General features: G+C 37.9%; 1 protein-coding gene across 1 annotated transcript in view; it reads right to left on the reverse strand.

The window, feature by feature from the left end:
* Nucleotides 1-26,877, reverse strand: part of GLIS3 (GLIS family zinc finger 3) — a 440,244-nt gene that overhangs the window by 89,883 nt on the left and 323,484 nt on the right. Inside the window, exons 4-5 of the mRNA XM_054583075.1 lie at nt 8,350-8,511; nt 5,121-5,231 (exon numbers count right to left, since the gene is read on the reverse strand). Coding sequence (XP_054439050.1) covers nt 5,121-5,231; nt 8,350-8,511 — 273 coding nt within the window. The remainder of the gene's footprint in view (nt 1-5,120; nt 5,232-8,349; nt 8,512-26,877) is intronic.

Below are 26,877 nucleotides of genomic sequence, written 5' to 3' on the forward strand. Positions count from 1 at the left end.
CCAAGGAACACACTTTGGGAAATGTTCCCTTAAGAGCCAGAAAAGACACTGGCTAGACACCAGGCCCAGAGATGATAGTTGTTTTTTTTTTTCTTTTTTGTTTTGTTTTGTTTTGTTTGTATTTGCAAGGCTGAAGCCAGCATCTCTGATCTCTCCAGAAACGAACAGAAGCTTTTTTCTCACTACTGACTCTCATGGACAACTGTCCCTACCCTACCACCTTCCCACATCCAAATACGAGTTCTCAGTTCCTTTTAAACAACTCAAATCACCATGAAGCATCAAAATGCTCTCAAAAGCATAGCTGATTTTATAGTGGATCTGCTTAAAATAGAAGCCTCTAGACAACTGTTTTAAACTCCAATTCAATACTATAGAGCTAGGGTTAATTTGAGGGTTTTATTTAAATTTAAATTTAATTATTAGTTAGCATTACTATTTTGAACCAAAAAATATTTGCTTTACAAAAGCATACCCAGAGCTTCTCCTGAAATCAGTTACCCTTAACTGAGGCATCAGGACATTCAGGAAGGTAGTGGGTCTCACCATCATCGTTTTGAGGTGTGGTTCAAATAATTTGTAACCAACAATTGTTAACAAGTACAGAAGTTAGTAAGTGACTCACTTAACAAAAGACAAACATATTAATGCCGTTTTAACATCATTCTTGCAAAAGCATAACTCTTACTCAAATTCCAATATGATCTCTTAAATGTGAGGGGAAGCTAGTTCACCTTGAAATGATATGTCTATGATATACGCCTATTACTGACATTCCCTTAGAATTTGGAATGGTTTTAGTTTATTCCTGAGCAGAGAAAGAAGGAAGGAAGGGAACTGATAAAATCTGTGAAGGCTTCTAATTATGCAACGTTTGTGCATGCCGTCCACCATGGAAGTGATAACAGAAAACAACTGATAGAAAAGTAAGCCTCACTGACTCTTCCAATACATGCTTCCATTTAGGAAAACCTATATATTTTTCCATTACTTTTTAAGATTCCAACAACTGCACAAAGCAAAGTGAACCTATGTGGTACTTAATGAAATTGTTTACAGTTTTTAGTATATATGGCTCAGAACAGACTTGAAAGAATTCCCACTTCTACACGAACAGAGTTGCATTAAATAGGCCACTCTATTTTAACCAGAAAGCTATATCGATCTCTAAGTAGGAAGTATAAATACATGTTGCATTCACACACATTTCAAAAACTGTGCTTGGTTTATAACAGCTTGTCTTGAGGTCCCAAAATTGAAAGTAATCAACCACCAATGGTCAAAGGTGAATGTTTAACAAGGATTTAACAAATCCAACCCAAAGTCTGGAATCCTCGAGGAAGGGGGAAATGGACGAAAGATACCTGCCGTCTCTACCTTTTGGCCCAGCATTCTTTGCATTCACTTTTAAGAAAGTCCATTTTGATAACAGGCCAGAGTTGAAGGAAACCCTCCTGCTCATGGTGCTTCCAAGGCGAAAATGAAAAATTCTGATAAAGTTCACAGCCTTGAAGAAAATACCAAGTGGCTTATTGTCTTCATTTTCTCTTATTTCACCACACATTATGAGACAGAATTGAAGGACAGATTCTGTCTTTTGCTCCGCAGGCTAGATTCTGTGCTTACTGGAGACCAGAGCTGGTGGCTTGAATATTTTGCTACTCATTTATCTGTGTAGCCCTCTATTTAATGAACTCAGGGTCTGCAAAGCACATTCCATGGAAGAAGCCTATACCTCGGCGGATGGGGTGTGTGGGTGTGTGTGCGTGCATGCATTAGACAAAGAGAAAAGTTACTCTTTGCATGCAATGAGCCAAATTATCCCAATTTCTTTGTACAAATGTTTTTTTTTTCCTTCTTCTTTCTTCTTACAGCTTAAACAATATTTAGCTGAGACTTCAGGTTCTTGGATTTTAGTAGGACCCAACAGGTGTGGGAAAGGGCCATGTGCCCACAGCCAGGGCATTGCTTATGAGATCCCTGCCCCTCTTAATAAACATTTCTCTTACAGCTGAAGGTGGCTTGTCGCTGGCCCTGATTTCAGAGTAGGGCCTCATAAAGCCGGCAATGTTAAGACCAAAATAATGTCATTTAGTGTCTGGGGGGGATGAGGGGTTAAAAAAAGGATTAGAGGCAGGCAGGGTATATTAAATGAGTCCATGACTAACAGGGTGTGACAGAAAAGGGTTTTATTCTTTTCAGCAAAACAATTCCCTAGGGCTGGGACCATTACTCCACTGTGCCTTTATCACCTTGGAATTTTTATGGTTATTTTTGATGAATTCACATTTTTGTAAAGGCTTTTTTGAAATGATGCCAGTTTTCAATTTTTAATTAAAGTCGTAAATAATCTTAATTCTGCCTTAAAAGGTTTATTGTTTCTTACTTTTTTTTATTATTGCTGCCAGGAAATATTTCAGATACCAAACCCTGATGTGAGTTAGCAATTAGAATCTCTCCAAGGTCCAGTAACAACATTGTACCAGGATAAATATTACACACCGGTGTACCAGCACAAGGTTTGAAAATGTGGACTGACTTGATTTCAGGTTTATTAGCGCTGCTTCTCCTGGGAGTGACATTTCCTCTTTCTATTGGATGGAACAACTGTCCCATCATTTTAATTTCCATAAATTAGTCCATCATGGATCTATAAGGGATTTTTAAAATCTTCAGATTAAAAAGACAGGTTAAAATTCAGAAAGTACACACAGTAAACTTGTCACTAAGGACCAGGCAATGAAAGTCAGCCAAATCCAATTCAGCGGTTCGCAGAAAAGAGAATGAATATCAAAAGCTCAATCATTGGAGAGATGAAACCTTATTTTACATAAGATACAATTAAGAGAATGCTGAATGCTTGACATTAGATTATATTATTGCTCCTTTTTATCTAATTGCCTGTTGAAAGTTGTCTGCAACTACTCTATTAATTTATATTTTTTTAAATCTCAAAATCTGATTTATTTTTTAAATCAGTGCTTTGAGAACCTTTCACACAATCAAAATACTCTTCCTTTGCATAGAGGAAGAAATACACTATGTTTCGACAATAAAAACCATTAACAAGTCATGCAAATACACATTATGTTTTCATGCCTACTGTCAATATCATATTGTAGCTTGTTTGTTTAGACATGGGACTTACATTCTGTCATGTCCATGACAACTGTTTCTATCTATAAAGGTGCTCTCCAATCTTATGATAGATTTGCCAAAAGCCTAAATATGACCTGGAGGATGGTCATATTTAGGGGGGAGACTCTCAGGAAGACATTATTTTGTTTTTTTACCAAACATAATTTATCTCTTCAGGTTTATGAGATATACACAGATAATGACAGAAACCATTAGACAGCAGTCCTGTTGAATATTAAGAGTATGCAACAATGGTGTTTTTTTAAAGAATATTGTATTAAACATCTCCTTACAACTTTATTTATATTATAATTCACTTAGCAGTTCCTTTGCTCTTTTAAAATGAGAGAACATAGCCAAATAGTCAAATGATCATTTATTATTGTTGAATATATTGTCTGTTAATAATGATCATCTGTTATCAATTTACTGGGATTCTAGTTAAAGAGACTTAGCTATATTTATAGAGGAAAATACGAAAGATTTTAACAATTAACTTACAAGAGTGGGTTTGTATACAATTAAGAATACCTATCACATCCTTCTAACTGGGCATTTTTCTAACTCACAGGGAAGAGGCCAAATTATTTCCATATATATAAGCCCTTACCCACTTTTGTGCTTATACCTCTCAAGGAAGAAGAAGTTCATGTAACAAAAAGACTACAGAGCATCTCTCAACACAAAAGTGTTAAATCCCTATAAACCATGAAAGAATACAAGATTCTAGTTAGCTAGAAGTCATAGGGACTTGAAAACCATGGCCATGAGGTTCAATCACTTGAAATAAGTTGTCTCAAACTTCCCTTAAATTTGTCATGAAGGGCTCTTAAAGCAGGTACCCATCTGAACACAGATAAAATACTCAAATAGCTAGGGTCATGTCAGCATATTTTCTGCTATAGTCAGAAGAGACGTGTTGGTCCAAAAGTTTGCAAACCAATTATTAGGAAATGCCTTGTAAGGTGGTGAGTTCCTCATCTCTTTGTTGGAGCATAGCATAGCCAACCACTTGCTAGGATCTTATGAGGTCAGGAGATCAAGTCAGGGGGGTTGGCTGGTTGATCATTAATGTTTCTTTCAAGTCTTAGATACTATGATTTCTATAAACTTTGAAAGATGCATTAATCCCTCATTGATGTCAAAGTAATTTTAGGTTCAGTTCCTTTCTCAGATTTTCATACACAGGAAATATTAAGAAAATTTTTTTCTAAGCTTAAAGGGAGGAATGCTTCTATTCTTACTCATCCTAGAGATTCCCCTACTTTCTTGATCAGAGCTAAAATTTTAGCCAATTGATATTTTATCAAAAGACACTTATCTCCAGAAAGGATTTCTGTTGTGCTGTTTTCCCAATTGAATTTTCTGGTTATTTGGACTTAACTTCCATAAAAGCCTTTTGTTATTTTCCAGTTTAGCTGACTTACACTTAATTTTCTCTGATTCCTGTTGTACAAGCCTTCCTCAGAAATTCATATCTAGCTATATCAGCTACGCAAACCATAGCCTTGCTATGACAGGCATACCTCAGAGACATTTCAGGTTTGGTCCCAGAGCACTGCACTAAAGCGAATATTGCATAAAGTGAGTCACAGGAATTTTTTGGTTTCTTAATGCATATAAAATTTATGTTTATACTATACTATAGTTTATTAAGTGTGCAGTAGCATTATGTCTGAAAAAACAATGTACATACCTCAATTAAAAATACTTTATTGCTAAATAATACTAACCATCATTTGAGCCTTCAGGGCGTCAATCATTTTGCTGGTGGAGGGTCCTATAAAAAAATCATCTGGGAAGAGCAATAAAGTGCAATAAAACAAGTATGCCTGTATTTAATGGAAGACTTCTCCCATCAAAGAGTCTAAAACATATTACACCTTGAGAAGTATAAGAATTCCCAATGCCCTGCAGTAGTGCCTGGTACTGAAAGAATTCAAATGCTGTTTCTGGCCGGGTAACTTCTTTTTTAAAATTACCTTTTTCCTTGCTTGTTGATCTTTGGAAGAATGTGCCTTCACATGCTTTCTTAGGGAGCTTGGGTCTGTGTAGCGCTTGGTGCATCCTGGAATTTGACAAGCATAAGGTTTCTAAATAAGAAAGAAAGAAAAAAAGAAACATCTGTGGTTAAATCATAAATGTAACTGGGGAAGGTTTACTCAAAGACCATTGACTTCAGAGCATGAGCTGTTACAAACTAACTGATGTGAAATATTGGGTAATACTCAAACATTTTAATTAGAAAGCCCAGTAAGTTTGCATCAAGGGAAAAAGGGGGGTAAACCTTCAAGAAACAAAGAGAGGGCCTATCTTGGATGATTTTAAAGAGATTACAAGATTACTATAGAGTGTGCTCTTACCAGGAACCTCGTGTAGCTTTTTTAAAAAAATTTTACTTTATTTTTTTAAAGATTTATTTAATTATTTTTAGAGAGGAGAAGGGAGGAAGACAGGGAGAGAAACATCAACGTGTGGTTGCATCTTGCACGTCCTCAGCTGGGGACCTGGCCTGCAACCCAGGCATGTGCCATTCACTGGGAATTGAACCAGTGACCCTTTGTTTTGCAGGCTGGTGCTCAATCCACTGAGCCACGCCAGCCAGAGCTCGTGTGGCATTTTTTAACGTGGAAATAATTAGTAAGCATTTCCAGTCATACTTACAGTTATGTTCCCCTGAAAACAATCTTTGTACTGTCAGAAACTAGGAAACACATATTCTTTAAGAGTTCAGGTATAAAGAAGCTGTAGAAAAGTCCAGAAAAGACTGGGAATGTTTCAGAAGACACCTGATTCAGAAAGAGAGGGAGAGAATTAAAAGGGAAAGTTAGTAGAAAGTGAGTAGGAGACAGTAGGTTTCAAACAACAGACACACAACGAGTCAGCCAGAGAGACATTAATGTTATTAGCTGTAGAGGAGTCCTGGTGCTAAGCCTGGGTTATGTGAATAAGCCCTTGGCTGAGCGTGTGAGAACAGAAGTTTTGGCTCCTTCAATTCCCCCCATGCTCCTGAGGGATATGACGTGTGGAGCTTAAGGCCGAGTCTATACTCTTTTTTATTTTTGTACTGTAAAATTATTTCCCCTGTTTGGATATTAAGATGTATTAATAAAACTATTCAGGGTTAGAATTATGAGCTCAGTAATCTTTATGGGAAAACCATTTTCCTGTAAGTAAAGAATCCATTTAGTTGAAGAAAGATATTTTATCCAAAATTCTGATGACATTAGCATAAAGAGTACTTATTGAAAGAGAATGAACACCTACATTTAAATAACAAATTCTTTAAGCAACTACAGTTTGCTCTTTAAAACAAATGCTTGATTTCTATATGTTTCTAAAATAGCTTACCAATTTGTTACACACAACAAAAATTTAAACAGTAGGTAGTGTGGATCTTAAAAATGATGATTTTAAAAGATGTACTAGAGAAGTGAACTTTATAAATAAAAATAGCTGAGTTTTAACAGCTACTGCATTGAACTGAATCATAAAATCATTATCTTAGGTAGCTTTCCACAAAAGTTTTAAAAAGGGATATATTTTAAATTCCAAAATGATTTTAGAAAATGCTCTTAGTTGATTAGCTAAAATTAGCTCCAAGCAAAGAAGGGTATTGTAGAACCATAACACTTAGCCTCACAATAGTTCTTTCAAACCCAGATAACTAGCTAGAGTAGAAGCAATTTCTCAAGACAATCTTGTCTCATGAATGTTCATTCTTCCATGATGAAGTTCAATGATAAATTGAAAAATTTATTGGATTCTACCAAGACCATTTTAGACATACAAAATAGGGCATTTTAACATAATTTATTCTTTTTTCCTAGTTCTACCTTTAAAAGATACTGCTATTCACCAAATTTATTCATTTAATATTCTATTCTGTTGGTCCTAAAATCACTGAATTCAATTCAGCTGGAGCAGGAAGGGTCCACTAACAGCCATATTACTCTAATTATATTTCAGATATTTACAAGGCAAACCATCACATTTATGTATCTCAGGATATAATTCTGTTTAGAAAGGTTACATGACATATAGTTAAAATGACTGCTATCAATATGACTAATAGAGATTAATATAAAATTTAATAAATATGTCAACTATAACTTCAGAAGAATATTAAATATGCATGAGAAGGTGTGTAGAAATAACAGTATCTTTTCAAAATTCAAATTCTGATGTAGTTTAATAATAGACATCAGAATGTTAACACTGAGAAAGTACTGTCATGAATACATTATTTACAAGAATGTGGAATAGGAGATCTGTGATGTGATGTGTGTAATACATTTATCCTGATGGTTTTGTTAAGTGAAGTGAAATTACCAGTATACATAGTCTACCTGGCTTCATATAAGGAAAGTGGCATCAAAACCTGAGAAATGCAAAGGAGAACAATCAACATAATTGAGAAAATAAAAGAGAGAGTCATAGAAAAGGCATTTGCAAATGAACAAAACGTTACAGCTCTAAGAGAGTTAAAGTTTGTGATAATGAAAATCAATTGTTCTCAATAGGATTTATGTCAATGGCTATGTGGCTGTTAACACATAGAAAGGCTGATGAAACTGAACCCTGGGGAAGGAGTTGCTGATTCTTTTTATATTACTTAAGGGTGACAATACAAGTTGGTTTCCAAAGCAAAAGTCCAGATCTACTTTCAAAAATCATGCTAGCCTCCATATTTTTATGTCCAGAGGAAAAGAAGCAGAGTAATAAAACAAAACAAAAGTAGGTTTATAGCTGTTCATTTGGAAAATAATATAATAATAAATAATAATACAAATTCTGTTTTGCCTACTCACAACTGTAAACCTACATTTGCCCCTCCCTGTATATTGTGTATCTCTGTATATCTTGATATTTGAATATTAATTTTAACGCCCAATCTGTACTGGTCATTCTCTGGCCTAAAATCCACTCTAGGACGACCCATAAACTGCCTCGGCTTTGTATGTAGATGTCACCAAAGAACCCCTTTGTCCCAGACAGCTATCATACTCAGGATACTCACGGCTACAGAAAAATGAGGAAAGAGTCAAACAGGGCCCCTCTGGCCCTTTACCAGGTTCCGCTGCTGCCTTTGGCATTTGTCCCTATAACCTGCAACCATAAAGCAAACACCTTCACCATCCCACTATCAAAAGGGCACTTCCTCACACCGGGGCTTCAAGCTGAAAGTTGGAAAGCTCCTGCCTCTCTTACAGTGTCCAGATGCGTCCTCTGGTGTTTGGCGCGGTCACTGGAGTTGCTGAACGCCTTCTGACAGCCCGGGTGCTGGCACAAATATGGCTTCTCGCCAGTGTGACTCCGCAAGTGAATCTTGAGATTTTCAAGCCTTGAAAATGCCTTCTTGCAACCTTCAAACTGCAAAAAACAAAACAAAACAACATTGGGTTATTGAGAAGGACCTTGAATGCCTGCGTTTGAGGGATAGAAAAAAAATGTTCTTAGTTTGTATTTAGTCTAAAACAAAAAATAAAATAAAATCCAAATAGTAACAAATATTACTTCTAAATATATCGATATGTTTATGCGAATTGCTTTTTTCCATTGACTACACATGCCACTTTCTGTACCAGATTTGGGTCCTAAACTGATTCCTGTGATTACTTGTGTCAGAGAAAATTCACTGTGAGCCATCTGGCTCAGTTAATAAAAATACAGTAATGCGTGTCTTAAAGATTTATTAAAAAATTAACACACTTTTCCATATCCAAATTGGTCTAAATTGAAGGAACCAGGAAGGAAGAAACTTTTTACAACTAATAAACTAACAAGAAAAATCAGAGTGATGCATAAGAAGAAAAGTGAATTGAAGATCCAAGAGTTCAAGAAGAAAAAGGTATGTATCACTGAATTATGACGATCATAAACTCGCTTAACTTTATTTCCAACTCACAGAAAGTTGAACTTTTTAAGGGTGATGCCAAGCCTAATGAGATAAAGTTTTTAAACATTCTTTCAAAAGAAGGTACTGAAAGACAATTCATTTAATGATAAATCATTTTCCAAATAAAGTGATAGTGTTATTTGTTTATATTTTTTAAAAGACATTTGGTTACCTAGTTCAAGAAGAGAAGAACTGAAAATTAAAGACTGACAATTTCAAGAAATACTTCATTGGTTTATCAACAATATTTATTGGTGGTAATTTTTACATAATGCGTTCTGTAGGCAAAATATCAGCCAGTCAAAGTGAGTCCAATCCTTGAAGTGATAATCTAACGAAGAAAATGCGTTAGAGAAAGACTATAAATGAAGCATAAAGGTGAGATGGGCATTTACCCTTTAACTCTCTCATTGGTGCTAAGCCCCAGAATATTTGTCACCTTGACAGTTTTAATACCATTTGAGTTCTTACTGAAAAAGAAGCGTACGAATAGGGAAAAAAAAACTAACCAGGACAAAGCATAGTATGTTTAAAACAATTAAGAAACCTCACTTCTTAGAGAGGAACGTGTGTGTGAGGAGGAGTGTGGATAGGACAAAATCTAAGTTAAGATGATAAACACAAGATGGGTTTCCATTCAAAATTAGCAGGTGTAACTTAACCTTCAAGATGTTTCATTAAACTCCTTGGTTCTCTTGCTTATTACAGTAGATGATGGAGTACATTGTTCATGAGGGATAATCCAGAGCTGGCCAGGTTTTGGTTATTTGAATTTTTATGGTTAAGTAAAGGATGAGCTAATGAGAAAGAATAACCAAACATGCCATAACTCCATCTATTTAAGTTGTCCAGATTTTGCATGCTGAAGTATTTTAAGAAATTTATGAAAGTTGCACATATTTTTGATTGAGAGTTATACATGTTTCACAGACATATGTTGGTTTATTTCAATTTTGATATTTTGCTTAAAATAATTTTGGTGTTTTCCTGATTTCTATTTCACATAAAAACAAATTTAGCCTGAACAGAAGATGATTGCTGACGAAGGCAACTACTTTTTCATCAGAGTGAAAGATATACTGCTATGTTTCTAAAGAGAAAGAGGAATTAAGTAGCTTATTTCCACAGATTTCCAAATGGGTCCCAAATTTAAGAATAAGGGGGCTCAAAGTTAAGCCCCAATTCATAGCTAAGAGGCCTCTGCTGATCAAATATCTGTTTTTAAGGTTTTCTCTGAATGATGACTTAGAGCAAACTCCTGGAGCACAGATTATTTTACTTGGAATCACTTGGTAGAACACACTTAGGTCTAAAATGAGCCTGTGGTTTTAAACACATCAAGCTTGTAGCCTACTTCATAGCAAGGCTGTTTCGTAGGGTGGACACCATTCTGTGGCCAGTTCCAGGGGTGAATACCGGAGACCTGGGTAGGCCCCAGCACCCACTCCCTCCTACAGTCCCCAGGTCTTGGTAAGAGAGAAGGCTGCATTGTTTTGGCACCAACATGGGAGTGGGGAACCACTTGAGAATAGATTAATGAGGTTTCTGTGAACATTGGACAAACAAGACCCCGTACAGTGATTAGAAGGATCTCAGACATGTCCTAGAACTAATTCAAACTGTCCACTGGATCAGACACAAACTGGACATAGACTAGCATCTCTCTAGTTAAATGTCCAAGTAAATGACCAATTAAATGTTGAATTAAAAGTCAACTAATTGCAGCCCCAGCTGCCATGGCTCAGTGGATTCAGTGCCGGCCTACAAACCAGAGGGTCGCTGGTTTGGTTCCCACTAAGGCCACATGCCTGGGTTGTAGGCCAGGACTCCAGTAGTGGGAACCTGAGTGGAAACCATACATTGCTGTTTCTCCCCTTCTCTATCTCCCACCCTAGACCCCTCTCCAAAAACAAAAAAAAGTCAACTAATTGCTATTATTACTGTTGGCAGAAGCAATAATCAAAAATCCAAGGGGGCTCGCTACATTCTAAACTAGCCAGTGAAAATGAACTACATCTCAGAATAACCTGACAATTTTTAAATAGCAAAGATGGAGGAAAATATGAGCACCCACACTGAAAATGACAACAAAAAAGATTATCTATAAATCATGAAGATCCAGCTGATTTCAGATGTTTCCTCTGTAACAAGAAAGGCCAGAAGACAACATAATTTGTATTACTTGTACTGGGCATAATAGTATTTTCAAGGCAAAAGATTAAGAGCGAAGGGGTTGTACGAATAAAGGCAAAAGAAAAGCAATATAATGTACTTTGTGGCTCAATATACACCACATGCTCACTCTTATTTAAGAAATTCACTTGAAAAAACCATGAACTCAAGACCAGTAAAATCAGGCACTGAAGAATTAACAAATGGCTCAGTGGGGAGACCTAACACCCAGCCTGTCAGGTATACATGGGGCAGCACATCTGAGTGAACCTGCCACACTAACAATTCTGCAAGAGGAATGAGGTGCTGTTCATCCATCTAATGGTGCCTGAATGAAACTTGAAAGCAAACAACTTTGTAATGAATCATTATCATTCATTAAGGGAATAACCCTCTAATTCAACCCAAGAATTTCTTCTCCCTCAGGCAATTTTACCCCTCGAGTTATAAATTCAATTAAATGCAAATGAATTAAAAAACAAACTAACATTTAAGTAGAACTACAAAAGATGGTTACAAAATACCAAAACTGAAAGCTTTAGCTATTTGGGCCAATGGCTACCTCTTTGCCTTAATACTATTTTTTCATGTTTTCCAAATCTTTAATGAACATCTAAACTTAGGGAAGCAAGGACTACTGGAGGAGTATTTCATTGGTTCTGACAAATGTTTTTTCATTGAGGTTCCTAAAGTTCAAGGTCTGTCCTAAGATTTAAGGTTCCAATTGTCACCTGACTGCTCATATCACTGCCACCAATCAAGCCCTACACAAAAATTGACCAGCCTCCTAGTCTTTGGCCCTCTCCTACCCGGGCTGGCTATGGCACCAGGCACCGAGGCTCCAGTGACACACAACTAGATTAACAGGCCTGATGTTGCTGTAGTTCAAACACAAGCCCTTTATGAGAAGACAACAGAAAAACAACAAACTCAGAATCCAGCAAGACAGCAGAAGGAGGAGAAACCAAACACAAACGAGAGACAAACGCAGGGTGGTAATGTGGGAGGGGCGTGACGGTGTGAAAGGGGGTCTGATAAACATTAGTAATTTCATCTAACTAGCATTCTCCCCGCCTCCCCAACAAATACGGAGTGCGCCCTGTGAGTACGGCACTAGGTGTTAGGCCCTGGGCGGAACAAGATGAATAAAACTCAAACTTCACCTATGGGAAGATGAAGCAAAGCAGTGTGTGTGTCTGGGCAGGTCATAAACTGATGAACCTTGAGCAGTGATTCTCAAAGATGTGGTACCTGGACTGGCAACATGCCCTGGGGACTTGTCAGAAATACAAATTCTCTGGCCTACCTCAAACTTACAGAACAAAAACCCTGGGGCCAGGGACCCTGCGTTGGAGCGTTAACAAGCCCTCCAGAAGATTCTGATGCTACAGTAGTGTGCCAGTGAGTTCAGGAATGCCATTTATTGTAGTCACTGTCAATTTTCTTAAGAAAATATCCCAACAGAAGCGAAGTGTCTCTCGGAATTGACCCATTTCTAACTGGGACAAGAGTCATATGAACTAGCAGCAGCTCTAGACTAGACACAGGAACGTCTTTGGTCCAGGGGAAGGCACGGTTATCTCCACTAGCACAGCAAATGGGACAAGATCTCAGAATGCCATTCTCATACTAGAATTTCTTTAAACTCCCCACTATTTAATCTGGTGCCAGGCAGATGTGACTATAAGCTCCCTCAGTGGCCTCCTGACCACCCCAACGTCCCACATTTCTAGTGCCCATTACATTCCCCTGTTGAGAAAAAGCCCTGGAGGGCAGGCATCATTTTCCATCTGCACATTTCAGTGGCTTTACAGACACATAGGAGAACAAAACATGAAACTGTAAGTGAAAGAACTTTAAATCTCATGGATTTTGAAATACTGCATTGCATGAAGCCTCACTCTGAGAAATCTCTCTTTTAACTCTGTGGCTGTTTTCAAGTAACCAACTTTAATTAAAAAGTATAAGTTGCCTCAAACCCAGAGAACCCTAGCTTGCATCACTTCGCTAATTTAGGAGATTATTTCATATTTAAAGGATCACAACTGAACTGTAATCACCATCTATATATATTGGCTTGATTACAGATTGTTGACATTAAGTGGCATTAACATGACCTTTGAAATATTACTTTCCCTTTCTATTAGAAGCTTTTGTGTAAGGTTCTGAAAATGAAAGGCTCATTAGACACCATTAAAATAGGATTTATTCTATATGTGTAACCAATAATCAAGTAGAATATTACTCCCTCCCCTAATCAGCTACTTAGAGTGCTGAGAAGCACAAATTCATATTCAAAGTGGTAATAACAGCAAACCTTTCCTGCTCAGGTTTCTATAGCATCACTAAAGTCAACAAAACCTGAACAGAAAGGAGTCTATGATGCTGGACATGCTTTTTAAAAATATACATTTGATTTCAATTAAGGCTTAGTGTTTATGATCCTTGGAAGTATACGCTTTTACAATTTCATCAGTCAAGACCAATTAATCCCATTAGTGATGGCGGATGCTATGATATTCTCGGCAGTGCCAGGCAATGAGTGATGAATTATAGGCTAGTTTACATCTTCCATTTACAGCCCAAAGACAACAGCGATGAAAGACATTGGTGGAAAGGTCACCGAATATTTCTAATGCCATGGATATAGCCAAGCTGACTTCCACAATAAGCCCAAGATTTCAAGTCCACTTGAATCATGGACATACCTGCAAAGGTGTAAATAAAAGATGGCTTCTGTGACAGAGAGGGCCAAAGGAACAGCCAGGGTCAAGGGCCACCTCACACGCCTGAGAAGAGGTAAGAAGTCTGACTCATGCACTCAGCTGAGGTTTAAAAGTGTCCCTCTGGGGCAGTGCCTCCCAGCTCTATGTACTCAGAAGTAGCTTGGGCATCTTGTAAAAATGCAGATTCTGATTCAGTAGGTATGGAGTGAGGCCTGAGATTTGGCATTTCTAACAACCTTCTAGGTGATGTTTCTCTAAATGTTGACTGTTTTTTGATGATTACACTTTGAGAAGTAAGGTTCTAGGAATCATTAAACTATTTTCAGCTTGAAAATGTACAGTCTGATACTATTTTTTTTAAAGAAAGAGATAAAGTAAATAAAAGAACTAAAGCAAGAAGAATAAAGAAAGGGCTTGCTTTTGTTGAACTAAACTGTGGCAGCTTTGTCCTTAAAAGTGTGGAAGAGTAAAATCTAATTTTAAAATTTAGACTGGGAAGGTAAAACAAAGTGTTGTCTGGGGGCAGGGAAGCAGAAGAAATCAGGAAAAAAAAAAGAGAGACAAGAATCAAAACAGAAAGACTGCAGAAGCACACGGGGCCATCTATTTCGTTTCTTCTTCAGTCTCATTCGCATTTGGACGTATGGTTTGCCTTGTGTCCCCCTGTGGCTTCTGTTCCCAGTGCATCTTTATTAGTACTGGATGCTCCGGCAAATCTTAATATTAACCACATCAGTTTGTAGAAAGTGTTACATAAAGGGAGAGAAAGAAAATATTTCAAATGTTTTGAAGCTTTTAAAAAGTATCTGGTTCATGCATTCATTACACTGAGTAATAAGAAATTCCTTCCTCTCCCTGTCTCATTCACAATACCAGTTTTGCAATGAGGATGGAGACGCTGGTCTTCTTGCTTTGTGACTTGACCCATGTTTTCAGTTTAATTCCTCCCCCTCCCCCACGTCTATAAGAAAACAACATAACCATAAAAAAGAGTTTCTATGTTTCCTTTTGGTTGCTAAAAGATAGTATCAGACTTTATAATATTTCAAAGGTTCTACCTGGAGGAATAGTGGCCTCACTGGAAAATTATGTAAAGTCATGGCAGGATTACCCTCCTCCCCTGATTAATTTGAGAGCTGTCTTAATGTCAGGGGAATCAGTGCACCCCAAACTGATGAGCCAAAGGTTCCAAGTATCTGAGTAGATTCGCAGTTGCATTTCCGACGCCGCCTTCAAAGTTTCCTGCCTCCGGTTTGGCCGGGGTAGCTGGAGAGGGAGGAGATTATGACACTTGGGCCTCGATGAGTCAACCACTGCAGCGCATGCCACTCCTCTGGCCTTCTGAAGTGGTCTACAGCACTCATTTATCCAGATTTTCTGGAACTATTAAAAGTTTTGTAGAATTAATATAAAACTCTTTCTGTAATGTTTTCCTAACCCATAATAAAGAGACCCCAGTTACTATGTTTTTTCCTTGTTATTTTGGTGTACGGAATGAATCTATTAAGTGGCTCATAAATACAACGTCCTGGCTTGCTGTGCTTCTTGTTCTTGATTAAGGAATCAGTATAAAACAAAGGTTACCTATATGGGCAGTATGTTTGTGTTACTTATTGATTTAAGGCAAGTTGTTGCTTTTTAACATTTTGGGTCATGGGTAGCAGTTGTTCCTTAAAAGGGTACTCTAAATGAGGTGACAAAATAAATAAGTGAGGGTGCACTTAAAAAAAGAAAATGGAAAATATGGTTTTGAGAAGCCATGACAATGCAGAGAGAAATGTTATTTCTGTGCCAACATTTGAACCATATTAAATTTTTATGGAAATTATGAAGTGTCTGGTTTATAACAATTGAAAGGAGGACAAATGGAACCTCATCATGGGCATTATATTCATAACTGGAAAAAGAATACTTTGCAGTGTAACACTGGTATTTAAGACAGATCATACAGCCCTCTTGTTACTCAACAAATATAAAGTCCCATATATTATTTATGTTGTGTCTATACAATGCCAGAAAACTACAATTTTAGGCAAATAATTAATTCTGTGAGTGGATAAATAATTTTAAAAAGTCATTGTCTGTGTTTGTTTAAACAAAATAAGTTGGCTGCCTAATATTTTGTTGTTGCTATTTACTGGCATTGATTTCCTGCAACTCCAAATACATATCCACTACAGTATGTATATTTCAGACCTCTATAAATGCACTTTGATCATATGCCAGTAAAGCAAATATATTTAATGCTACATAATTGACCCTGTATAAATATATCTAAAAGCAATCAAATTATTTAACTTTCTATACCTGTGTTTCTGACCACCACATAGCCAGATAAATTTCCATATACAGAGATCTGCACAAGCACAACACTTCTAGGACGTATATATAGACATATATATATATAAAAGTTACTTTCAGATTTTTTGCTACTCTGTATTAATGAAAACATTTTTTCAAACTCTTTAAGTATAAGTCTCTATGGCAGGTATTAATTTTTTCTTGCTCTATGTCAGGTATTAATGTTTTCTTGCGTATTCGGCACTCTATTAGGCTCTGTGGATACACAAAGAAACATCAGACTAAAATCTACATTTCCTGCATTCAGAGAGCATTCCAGGAGATAGATATATACAAGGAATAAATTTGGAATCTGACCCAGACTGCTCCAAATCCCCTGAACTATTTTTTTATATACTAAAGATGAGGAAACTGAGGTAAAAATGGAGGAACCATCCTTTGAATTTTAGGCATTATTTTGGCATTAAGAAAAATGTCAAACGCTCTCTAAAACTTGGCTTCTCTGAAAGGTCTCTCAAATATCAGAAGACTGGTAGGGAGAGAAGAAGTAAGAAGGAACTAAGCAAGCAAAAGGAAAGGAGACGCGGAGAAGCAGAGACAGAGAGGCTACAGGTCAAAGAAGGGTGTGGCAAATTTGTGGTGGGGCCTGTCCTGCCTCCCTGTCCACCCCGCTCTCCCACCCTGGTTCTAGGCCAGTCCAGCGGCAGCTCCTTAATTAAGCAGCATGCTCCCCTTTGCCCCTGTGCCTCTGCATGTGCCACTCTCCGTGCCTGGTGACATCCTGCTGACATTTTCCCTAGCTTGGTGTCATCTCCTCAGTGATGCCTCCCTTTCAGCTTTCAGCCAGGCACAATGGATCGCTCCTCCCTCACCCACTACACCTTGCCCACTGACTTGCTAAAGCATGGAGTTACACTAATGGGACTGTTTGTCTCCACGATTAGGCTGTGAGTTTTATGAGGACAAGGGACGGGGTCTTACTAATCTTTATATTGCAAGCACTGTGTGCAGTGTTTGGCATATATTCAAGCGACCACAGGTTATTTGCTAAATAAATGCTAAACAAAATAGATAGAATGAACTCTTTGTGAAAAAGCATATTGATTTCCTAGACTTCCTTGTGTTATAAGCTCATTAAGGTTTTTTAATTAGGTAGGGCCAGTTATCGTTCATGTTGACATCAAATGGTCAACATCGCAAAAGCCATAAAATGCATTTATAGGCTTTGCAGGATTTTAATGTTCTATAGAACTACTGTAAAATGTATATTTAATTATTTTAACTCTAATTATGTGAGGAAACAATACTAATAACACTATATGGTTGTATTTTTTGTATGTATGGATGAGATGTATTAACTTCTTTATTGATGTTCTGAGAAATTTGTAGCAATACTAGTGAAGTAAGTGAACTGTTTTCATACCACACCCTTTTCCAAACATACACAGACCCATTGGGAACATGTTATTAGAAATAATTCAAGGCACATAAATGTGTGCCTTCTTCATACATAAAGAAAAAGAAACTTTTAAATTGCCCTTTAAAAGCTGAGCTAATATGCTCTCAAATATGCCAGGAAAGAGCTTCTCATCAGAGCGTCTCATGCAAAGAAAAAAAAAAAAATCTTTGGGATCTTGCCCTTAATTGGCCTGAGTCAAAAATCCCCAAAGAGCAGTCAAGAAATTTCCCATGATGCCATGCCTTTGCCCATTCTATATTCAACTTCTCTGAATGGGAGGCGAACACTACAATCGTATATAATCCAAAGTTATAATCATGCCTAGCTCCGGACCTTTCTGCATTGAGAGTACAGGGGAGCTGAAGCAAGGCCTTGGCTCCGTCTTTCCTGTTGGAAGTGTACTGGCTTCCCTGTAATTGTGTTTGACTGCAAAGACGAGAAATGCTACCTCTTGCCTTCAGTTTTATTAAGAATCAGCATGTTTGGTTTAACAGAACTAAGCAATATATTTATTTACTATGGTGTTTCCCAAAATGATTGCTGAATTCTGTCATCTCCTGACTGAAAAACTGTTTGTGGGTTGCAACAGAATGTATGCTAACATACGTACAGCAACATAAACCTCTAAGACAAACTGTTTAAGTCAATTTGCTATCATATGGGCACATAGGTGCAAATATGTGCATATGCACTTATGGGTACAGCCATGGGCACGTGCTTTAACACTTGCACACATATCCCACACAGATTCTGTAATAAATGTATGTGTTTAAGATCTGTATGCAGGGGTGTAGAGGCAAACACAAATTTGCCAAGAGAGAAAAGGAAATTCACACACGAAGAGAATAATTTACCATAAATTGGCCCACACTGAGTTTATTCCAAAAAACAGAGTGCAAGATGCCAAATTTTTAATGGCTCTTACTATTCCAGATTTGGCCTTGACAAGCTCTGGAAGAGATGCAAGTGGGCAGGAAAGATGGGATTAAAAAATTATATCTTAAGCCCTTTCACTTTCAAATGTAAAATTTCCACCACTGTGACAGGAGGAAAGAGAGTGGCAGGGATATTTTCCTGACACTGTGCTTTTCTCAACAAAAAGCCATCGATTTTCATTATGCATTGCTTAAATATAAATTCTGTACGTGCTAAAAGTCATCTGTGACTGACTGCTTGTAAAAGAAGCAGGTATGAAAATAGTGGAACTCAAACCTTGCATTAGCCCTGGTGGCCATAACAAAGGGGTGAGCTCAGGGTGTCAACCCTCCACAGTCCCAGGGCTGACAGTATTTTGTGACAACCCGCACCGGTTCATCAAAACCACTCGCTCAGTTGCTTCCAAAGGGCATCACTTCCAGTTTTCTTTCTTTCACAGCTGAGCTTTTCCACAAGGCTTTCCCATCACATGCCTGACAGGCTCATAGCAGGTGCTCGGAAAACCTTCCATTTCTTCCACTGCTCTTCCCTGTTCTGATTTTAAACTCCCCATCCTAACTCTGAGTGCTTCTTCTTCCTGGCTGTGAAAGTTGCTCTCACATCTTGCCTCTTCTCCCCAAGGGCAAGAAATTGTTATTAAATCCACTGACCCTTTCCAATTGCCTTTCAGGTTTTGAGACTAACAGGATATTCAATCACTTTTTGCATGCACTGAGTTTGACCCCTATAATTATTAAGAAAATACCTTGGCTAATAATTGTAATCTCAATCCCCTTGACTATTCTACTTAATGCAACTTCTACCTCTTTCTCTGCAACTTAACTCCCCACACAAGCATGATAGGTCTACATAAAATTCTACCTACAAGTGTCAAGTGTGGAGTGGATGTGGATCATGTCAGATGTCTTAATTTGAGGAGAATATTGATCTACTATTTAGAGTATTTGGCTTTTTCACTGAATTTAAACTACTATTATTTCTTATTCTCCAAAGAAATTTTAAAAATGAATAAAATGTGTTTTATTCTAAGGTATGTTTCTTCTTTCATTTTGTCTCTTCAGCCATCTTACAGAGCTAACAATCCTGACATGAAAGTACTCAGCACACAGTAAATTCTCAATAAAAATTAGCCACTATTATCATCTTTTATGCATTCAAATTACCTGGTATTATTATCATTTCCACTTAAACACGTGAAGGGAATTGAGGCCTAGCGAGGTGAAGCAACTTGCCAAAGTCACACAGCTGGTAGTGGCAGAGCTGCAGCTAGAATCATAGCCTTCTGGCTCAATTATTTAACCAAGTATTTCCTTCATGCAACTCCAAGGGAATACTGTTTCTCAAGAGTTCAAGCAGATAAAGAAAGAAACGTGTCTTGGAAGGAATCCAATGCACTTTTTCTTTTGTTTCTTTACAAAGTTAAAAATATTAGTTTAAATTCACTGTAGCCAATAGGGTCAACGATCCTAAATTATATAAACATTTTCACCGAAGTCTGAGCATAGAGTGAAGTCATTAATAATGACTATTGTGAGCCTTATGTTCTTGGCATAATCTTTCTTTTTACTAACTGTAATTCTTAAATAAAAAAAATACCATATGCATCTGTAAGCCACTCAGATTCTTGGGATGCTTAGAACCAAATGCAAAGCGAGGCCTGGCATGAAACAATCAACCTGAGTATTCTAGAAGGGCCTCAGGCTGCATAGTCAGCTAATGAAATACTCATTTCATTAAATAAAGGGGTTCCTGAATTCACTATCAATTTACCAATGGTGACAAAACTTGGTGCTTCTTAGATGCATACTTGGCTAAGCCTTTCTTCAAAGTAATTTTACTTACAGAGGAAAGAAAGGTGTTTTAGAGTTTCCCATAATCTAACAGTGCTAAGTATATATTAGGTGCTCAATAAATGTCCTTTTTTAAAATGGATAATTGATTGGATATTTGCCTAAATATTTGTTGTAGCACTTCTAATTCCATTTGAAGCAAAATTCTCCCAAGAAATACAAACAGTTAATTTTACTATATTCCTTTTTTGGATATAGGAATCCAACCCACATCATGTCAGAAGGCAAATGACTATCATTTCTTAAACTTAGCCTACACCTCTGTTCTAAGCTCCAGACCCTACTGCTTATACAGTATCTCTATACTGATGGTTCACAGGCCCTCCAAAGTAAATAGTCCAACACTGAACAATGACCTTTCCCCCAAAACAGAGTCTTCACTCCCTGCTCTCTATCCACCAGAGTCTGGAAGTAATCCTTGACATCTATCCCCCTCTCCCATACATCCATTTCTAATGTCCACATCTCCTAAAGTGTCTCTCAAAATGCTTACTTCTCTCCATCAACATTTCAGCTCCCTTCCTCTGAGCCACCATCCCTTACCTAGTCTACCTCAATGATCTCCTGGCTGGTCTCCCCCATCTACACTTGCCCCCAGCATCTGGTCTCCACACTGCTGCCAGAGTTCTCTTTTGAAAACTAGAAATCTGACCATGTCACTCCCCCATGTCAAATTCTTCAAAGATTTCCCATTGGTTTTGAATAAAGACCAAAGCCTAGTCATAGTTTATAAAATCTTGCTCAATCTGGCTCCTGCCTACTCTTCAACCTCATCCTCAGCTCACCCCTGCTCCCTCTCGCAACCGCCCCCCCCCCCACCTCCCAGCGTAAGCCATGCTGGTCTTTCAGTTCCTCAAAGGCACAGTACCTTTCTCATCTCAGGCCTACACCTCTGCTTGCCTCATTTGCACATGCTATTTCCTTTGTCTGGGAAAATGTTTTCCTCCTATTTGCCTGGTTAAATCCTACTTTCCTTTTAGAGCTTTGTTGAAATATCCCTTTTTCAGGAATGCATTCTCTGTCCCCAAAGCTTATATGTAGTCTCCCACGTACATGTTCTTATAACATCCTCAAGGAATGTGAGCTCCTTTAGGACAAGAATCAGGCTGGTTTGTTTCATGACGTACTAGTGTGCACTGTAAGGTCCCAATGCAGCTTTGTTAAATAATTGAAAAATGAGTTATTATATATTCAAATGCATGTTTTTTTTATTTTAAAATGTTTTATTTTCCTTCTCTCCCTTTCTTTCTCTTTTTAAAACTATGTTTCTGGGGCTTAAAAACCACTGAGAATAACTGTATACTCATACAAACAGTGCTTGCTCTAACAAACAATGGAGAACAATGAAAGATGAGTAGAACTTAAAGAACAGACCCTCAGGTCTGGAGAAAAAAAATACTTGTGAAGCCCTCTATAATTTCTAAGTGCTATATGAAATGCAAATGTTTTCTAGATTCCAACTGCACACACAGAAATATCTCAACTCATCTGACAAAGTAATCCACCAGGGAGATGAATAAATAGCTTCACTAAATACATATGGTGAAATTATACCCAGCAATAAGTGACAATAGGTCTTGCTTGGTGGTAATCTAAAAATTCAAAGCTAAATTATTTTAGTTGCTCAGTAAATAATACCAAAAAGACGTGGTGGTAAAGCGACTTAAGAACAGACTGTATTAGTCAATGCTAATGATCACTTTATGATCCGCAGAGTCACTTCTTTTTCTTCTGAAAGAAAGCTTTTCATAAATTAAGTGAAAAAAAAAAAAAGACATCCATGAGCTACAGCCAAGAACAAAATGAAAGCAGGGAGTACCCCTTTTGATCTTTCAAGGGTAGTATTTAGTTAAAGAATGTATGCTGGACTGCAGAAAAATATGACCAGACACATGAGTGTTTGGGACCTGGAAAACACAGTTGCTGGCATCTGTCCTTTAAAAAAATCTCTTTATAAGGGGGGAAAAAAGGACCTGTCTCCATAGCTCCAAATTTCGGGGCAAACTGACACTGATTTTAATGAAAGGGGTCAGTTTCAGATTTCTTTTTAGAACACAGAAGTACTGCAAATAATTGGTATAATTAGCAGTTCAGATATGCAAATCAAATTCAAACTTAAAACGACTGAGACGGAAAAGCAACCTCAACGGAAAAAAGAGGAGAGACAGAAGCATAAAAAAACAACCTTGACCCTTCCGCTTAACTGGAGGTCAGCTGAAGCCTGGCTGACCGCCGCAGGGAGAGAGATGGGGCACTGCTGATCACGGCAGGACAGCCTCCGCGAGCGTGACAGGGAAAACCCGAAGCTGCCCCGCCACAGTGCCACCCAGACCAGGAAAATCTGAAGAATGACAATCAACAGGGCAGATCTGGAACTACTGCCCTATTGAGAGCTCTTGTTTGCACGCTCTCTGGACTTGTGGTGTTTATTATTTTTCTCATTTGAACAAACCATGTAAGCTTTTGGCACCTCAAAAAATAAAATCACATGGCCAGTAAAAATATTTACTTAGGGGGAAACGTTAGCTGGATGGCATCGGGTTCCCTCATTGCTCAGTAACCTCGCTACTGGGAAATGGTAACCTGCTCCGCTCTTCTGCCTGTCCGGGATACGCCCAGCCGAGGCCCGCCCGGACCAGAAGCCTCCAACGAGCAGCACCACAGGGGCGCCACGGCGCTCTCAGACCTTCCCGACCTGACCCGGCTCTCTCATCCGTACTTTCTTCACACACTGTGTCTTTCCGGCGTAATTCTTTATGTATTTGCCATTCAATTAAGTTTTCAGCAATGATCGGCATAATGGTCACCTCCCAAGCTCTGCATCTGCCTTGTCCATCCCTCTGTTTCCAGAACCTAGCACAGTGCCCGGAACCTGCCACATGCCCAATGAATAAAAATGACAAAATGTGGTGTTGATGGGTAATATTAGGTCAGATCATCCAAATATCAAGGTACTCTCAATCATCATTTATTCACTGATCAAAAACAATTACCCAAACGTTATCAAGGATTATTTGTATGGTGACCTGAAACAATCATACACCAAGTGGTATCCTAGGACAGTGCTTCTCAGACTTTAATGTGCATGCAAATCTCCCAAGAAATTCATAATAAGGCCAAATCTGATTCAGCATGTCTGGAGTAAGGCCTAAGGATCTGCATTTCTATAAAAACTCTCAAGAGATGTTGATGGTCCCCAGGCCACATTTTATCATGTAAGGCTCTAGGGGTCAAATTCGCATCCCAAACACAGCCTTTCTCCTGAATAAATCTTACTTATTTTGCATTTTAAAAATCGCATTGTAATTACTCGGTGGTTCCTGGTTTAGATACTCACACAGGTGTCTGGTGGGGGATAAAGGATCACCATGTATTGTTTTTTTTGGAACTTGGGGTCTTAACTACATATATTCTTTCTGGCAAACTCTGCACGTCCTCTCTTCGATTATCCCAATGAAAGGTTTACTTACATCAAGAGAATTAGGCCAGGAAAAAAAGAAAAAGATCGTGGATTTTTCTATAAGACATCCCTTTTATAATAAAATCTTTCGAGAATATGAGTATTTGTCTTTTTTTAATTCTTTGAACAAATTAGTGCTTATGCAGCATTCAGATGTTTCTAAAGCAAAGTCCTCTTCATTAGGATTCCATTCCTTTTTTGTGATCAATGCTGCACAAATCTTTCATTCCAGCAGTTTCTAAGCTACTGTGGGAAGCCTGAAACAGGTTGATAGATATTGATATTTTGATCTTTTACACCAACTTCCACATCTATTAATATTTGATGATGCCTTTGTAAAGTGACAGGGTTTAGGTTGTTTCCTTAAACAAATGACACAATAATGTAGATGTTTCCTGTAGGCAATATCTGAGTATCTCTTAGCACACTGAGTTTGCCTCATACTACAATGCAAAGAACTGATACATGTTTAATGATTTTTCTATGGACTAAAGGTAAGAAATTTTAAATATGTTTTTGATAACAATCCTTTTGCCAGTGTGTGACGTGGCTCTCCTGGAGAAGTGTTGCCAATAAATGGTAATAAGATTTGCTTATCGTGTGCCTCTTGTGCCTCCAACACGTGCAAACACATGCATGCATTTGCTGAAAAAGTCAATGTGTGGTTTTATATCTGTAGTACACCAATCAACATACCAAAATCCAAGTTTAGAATCCTAATTCACAATACCATTTCCCCCCTTTTTTTTCTCCTCTTCACTTTGAGTAAATTAAATTCAGTCTTTGTTGGAATGAAATGTAAAATGTGCTTCACACATACATTTAACACTAATCTGTTCTTCCTACCTTAATTATGCTACAAATTTCCGTGGCATCTTATATTCCAGAGACTCAATTTACTTTCATAAATATTCATTGATTCTTCCCCTCCCATCTGCATTAGTGCTACTAAACATTCCCTCCATTTTGCATTTGGAGAAACTGAGGCATCAAGGAGGAATCTAAGAGTTGTAACAATGGGTTGTCTCTTAACACAATGGTGGGGCTGACAAGGTGACTTAAAAGCTCCTTCTGATAAAGGCCACTCCTCCACCTGAGCTCAGAAATAATGGTACAATGTTTCAGGATTAAATCAGAGGTGCCCTGCTCATATTCTAGGCACAGCTATGCTCCTTATTTTGTTGTTTTTTTTCCCCCTAGTACAAAGTGCAGCAACAGAATAGCTGCCCTGTAGTTAAAGAGAAATGATTACAGAAAAGAACAGTTGGAGAAAACAAGGCAAAAGTACTTGGATTTTAGTCAGTGGGAGTCCATCACAGTAACTAATGGGCTGAGAATGTTTCTATTTTTTTCACCAAGTAATCCATATGCAAATTTCCTACAGTATTCAATATGCACTTCTAAGCTCAGTAAATGTTTTCTATTCTTTGCTGCTTAGCTCTCTCAGCTTTTTCCAATTAGGCCCTGTTTACTTAGAAAAAAGAAAATGTCTAAAGAAAGGATTAAGCTCTGTATCTTATGGAGAAAGAATGAATATTAGAAATTCTTTCAGGATCTAGAGGATGCATTCTTTACTCATCCTCCCCGCTGAGATGGGTAATGAGAATAAAGTAAAAGGGGGATGAAGCTTTTTACTTCATTTGGTTTGTTCAACTGAAAACATTCCTTTGACATTCTGGAATTAAATCCAAAATTCATGACAATTCAGACAACAGTGCACATGGAATAAGCCTGTGGGTAAAAATAAATAAATAAGGGAGAGATGTGAAAGCTCAAAAGGACCCACTTGCTGAGCAAAAGTTCTGCAAACTCAAGAGAATTCATATTGTGGAGGGGACATAGCACAGGCTGGGGAGAGAAAGCCTAAATGGCTGTGGCTCGCAGCTGTGGCGAGTGAGGATGAGAGTGAGGATGACCGGGAAGCAAAGCTGTAAACCAGAGAGATGTCTCAAAAGCACGGCCGGCCTGTCCGGGGAGTGCGGAGGGAAGGGGGTCAGTGACAGTCAGGCCTTCCCATCCTCGAAGGCAGCGTGCCCTGCCTGTCTCTTTTAGGATTTAAATGGAAAGTTGAAGGTCATATCATTCTGTGCTTTTTCTTTTCTTTTCTTTTTTAAAAGGAAGACAGTACAACCAAGGTTTCTTAATAATCTTTCTCTCCCCCCACACTTGAATTCCATGGAAGACCCAGAAACAAAGGTGTCATGATATCTGAGAAGGAATTTCTGCCACTGAGAATGGCCTGCTTCAAAAGGCTGTGGTGAAATTCAAAGATGTTATATGTATATATAAAATTTATATATATATAAAACATATATATAATTTATACACACACATACACACCTTTGAATATATATAATATTGTACAAAATTTAAAGCATCATACCAATAAAGGAAGAGTCATGAGCAGTGCTTATGGTTGGCAATAGATTAAAGAACAGGAAATATCCAAGATGCTTCCAGGGTCTCAGAAGAGATTCTTACTAAATAGGGTTGTGAACGGTTAAGCATGAAGAATATCAAAATGTCAGAATAATTTTCTCTTCCAGCATTTACAGACTCACATGCCATAGTTTTGGAAAAACAATTGATAAATTATATTTAAGGACAGACTGACTGTTCACCTGGAGATGGAATAGTATATTGGGTTCTTTGGAAATTCCCACATTGAGTTAAGTTATTTAAGAGAGCAGAAAGAAGCAAAATCTGGGGAAAGTAAGGTGTCAGTATACTGAGCAGAGAGGTTTCCCTTTAATGGCAGTATGGGAAAGGGGAGGGAATATGAATGAGCAGTAGAAATGCACAAGCCAGTGACTAGGACAATACCAGTATGTTCCTTCTGAATTTCTTTTTACTACATTCTGGGGATTTAGCAAAGAGAAACAAGGAGAAGAAGGACAAGGAAGCGGAAGAGGAGGAAGAGGACACAGAGGAGAGGA

Source organism: Pteronotus mesoamericanus, unplaced genomic scaffold (genome assembly GCF_021234165.1).
Source record: "Pteronotus mesoamericanus isolate MK-2021 breed Mesoamerican mustached bat unplaced genomic scaffold, CSHL_Meso_final contig_73, whole genome shotgun sequence".
NCBI classification, from domain to species: domain Eukaryota; kingdom Metazoa; phylum Chordata; class Mammalia; order Chiroptera; family Mormoopidae; genus Pteronotus; species Pteronotus mesoamericanus.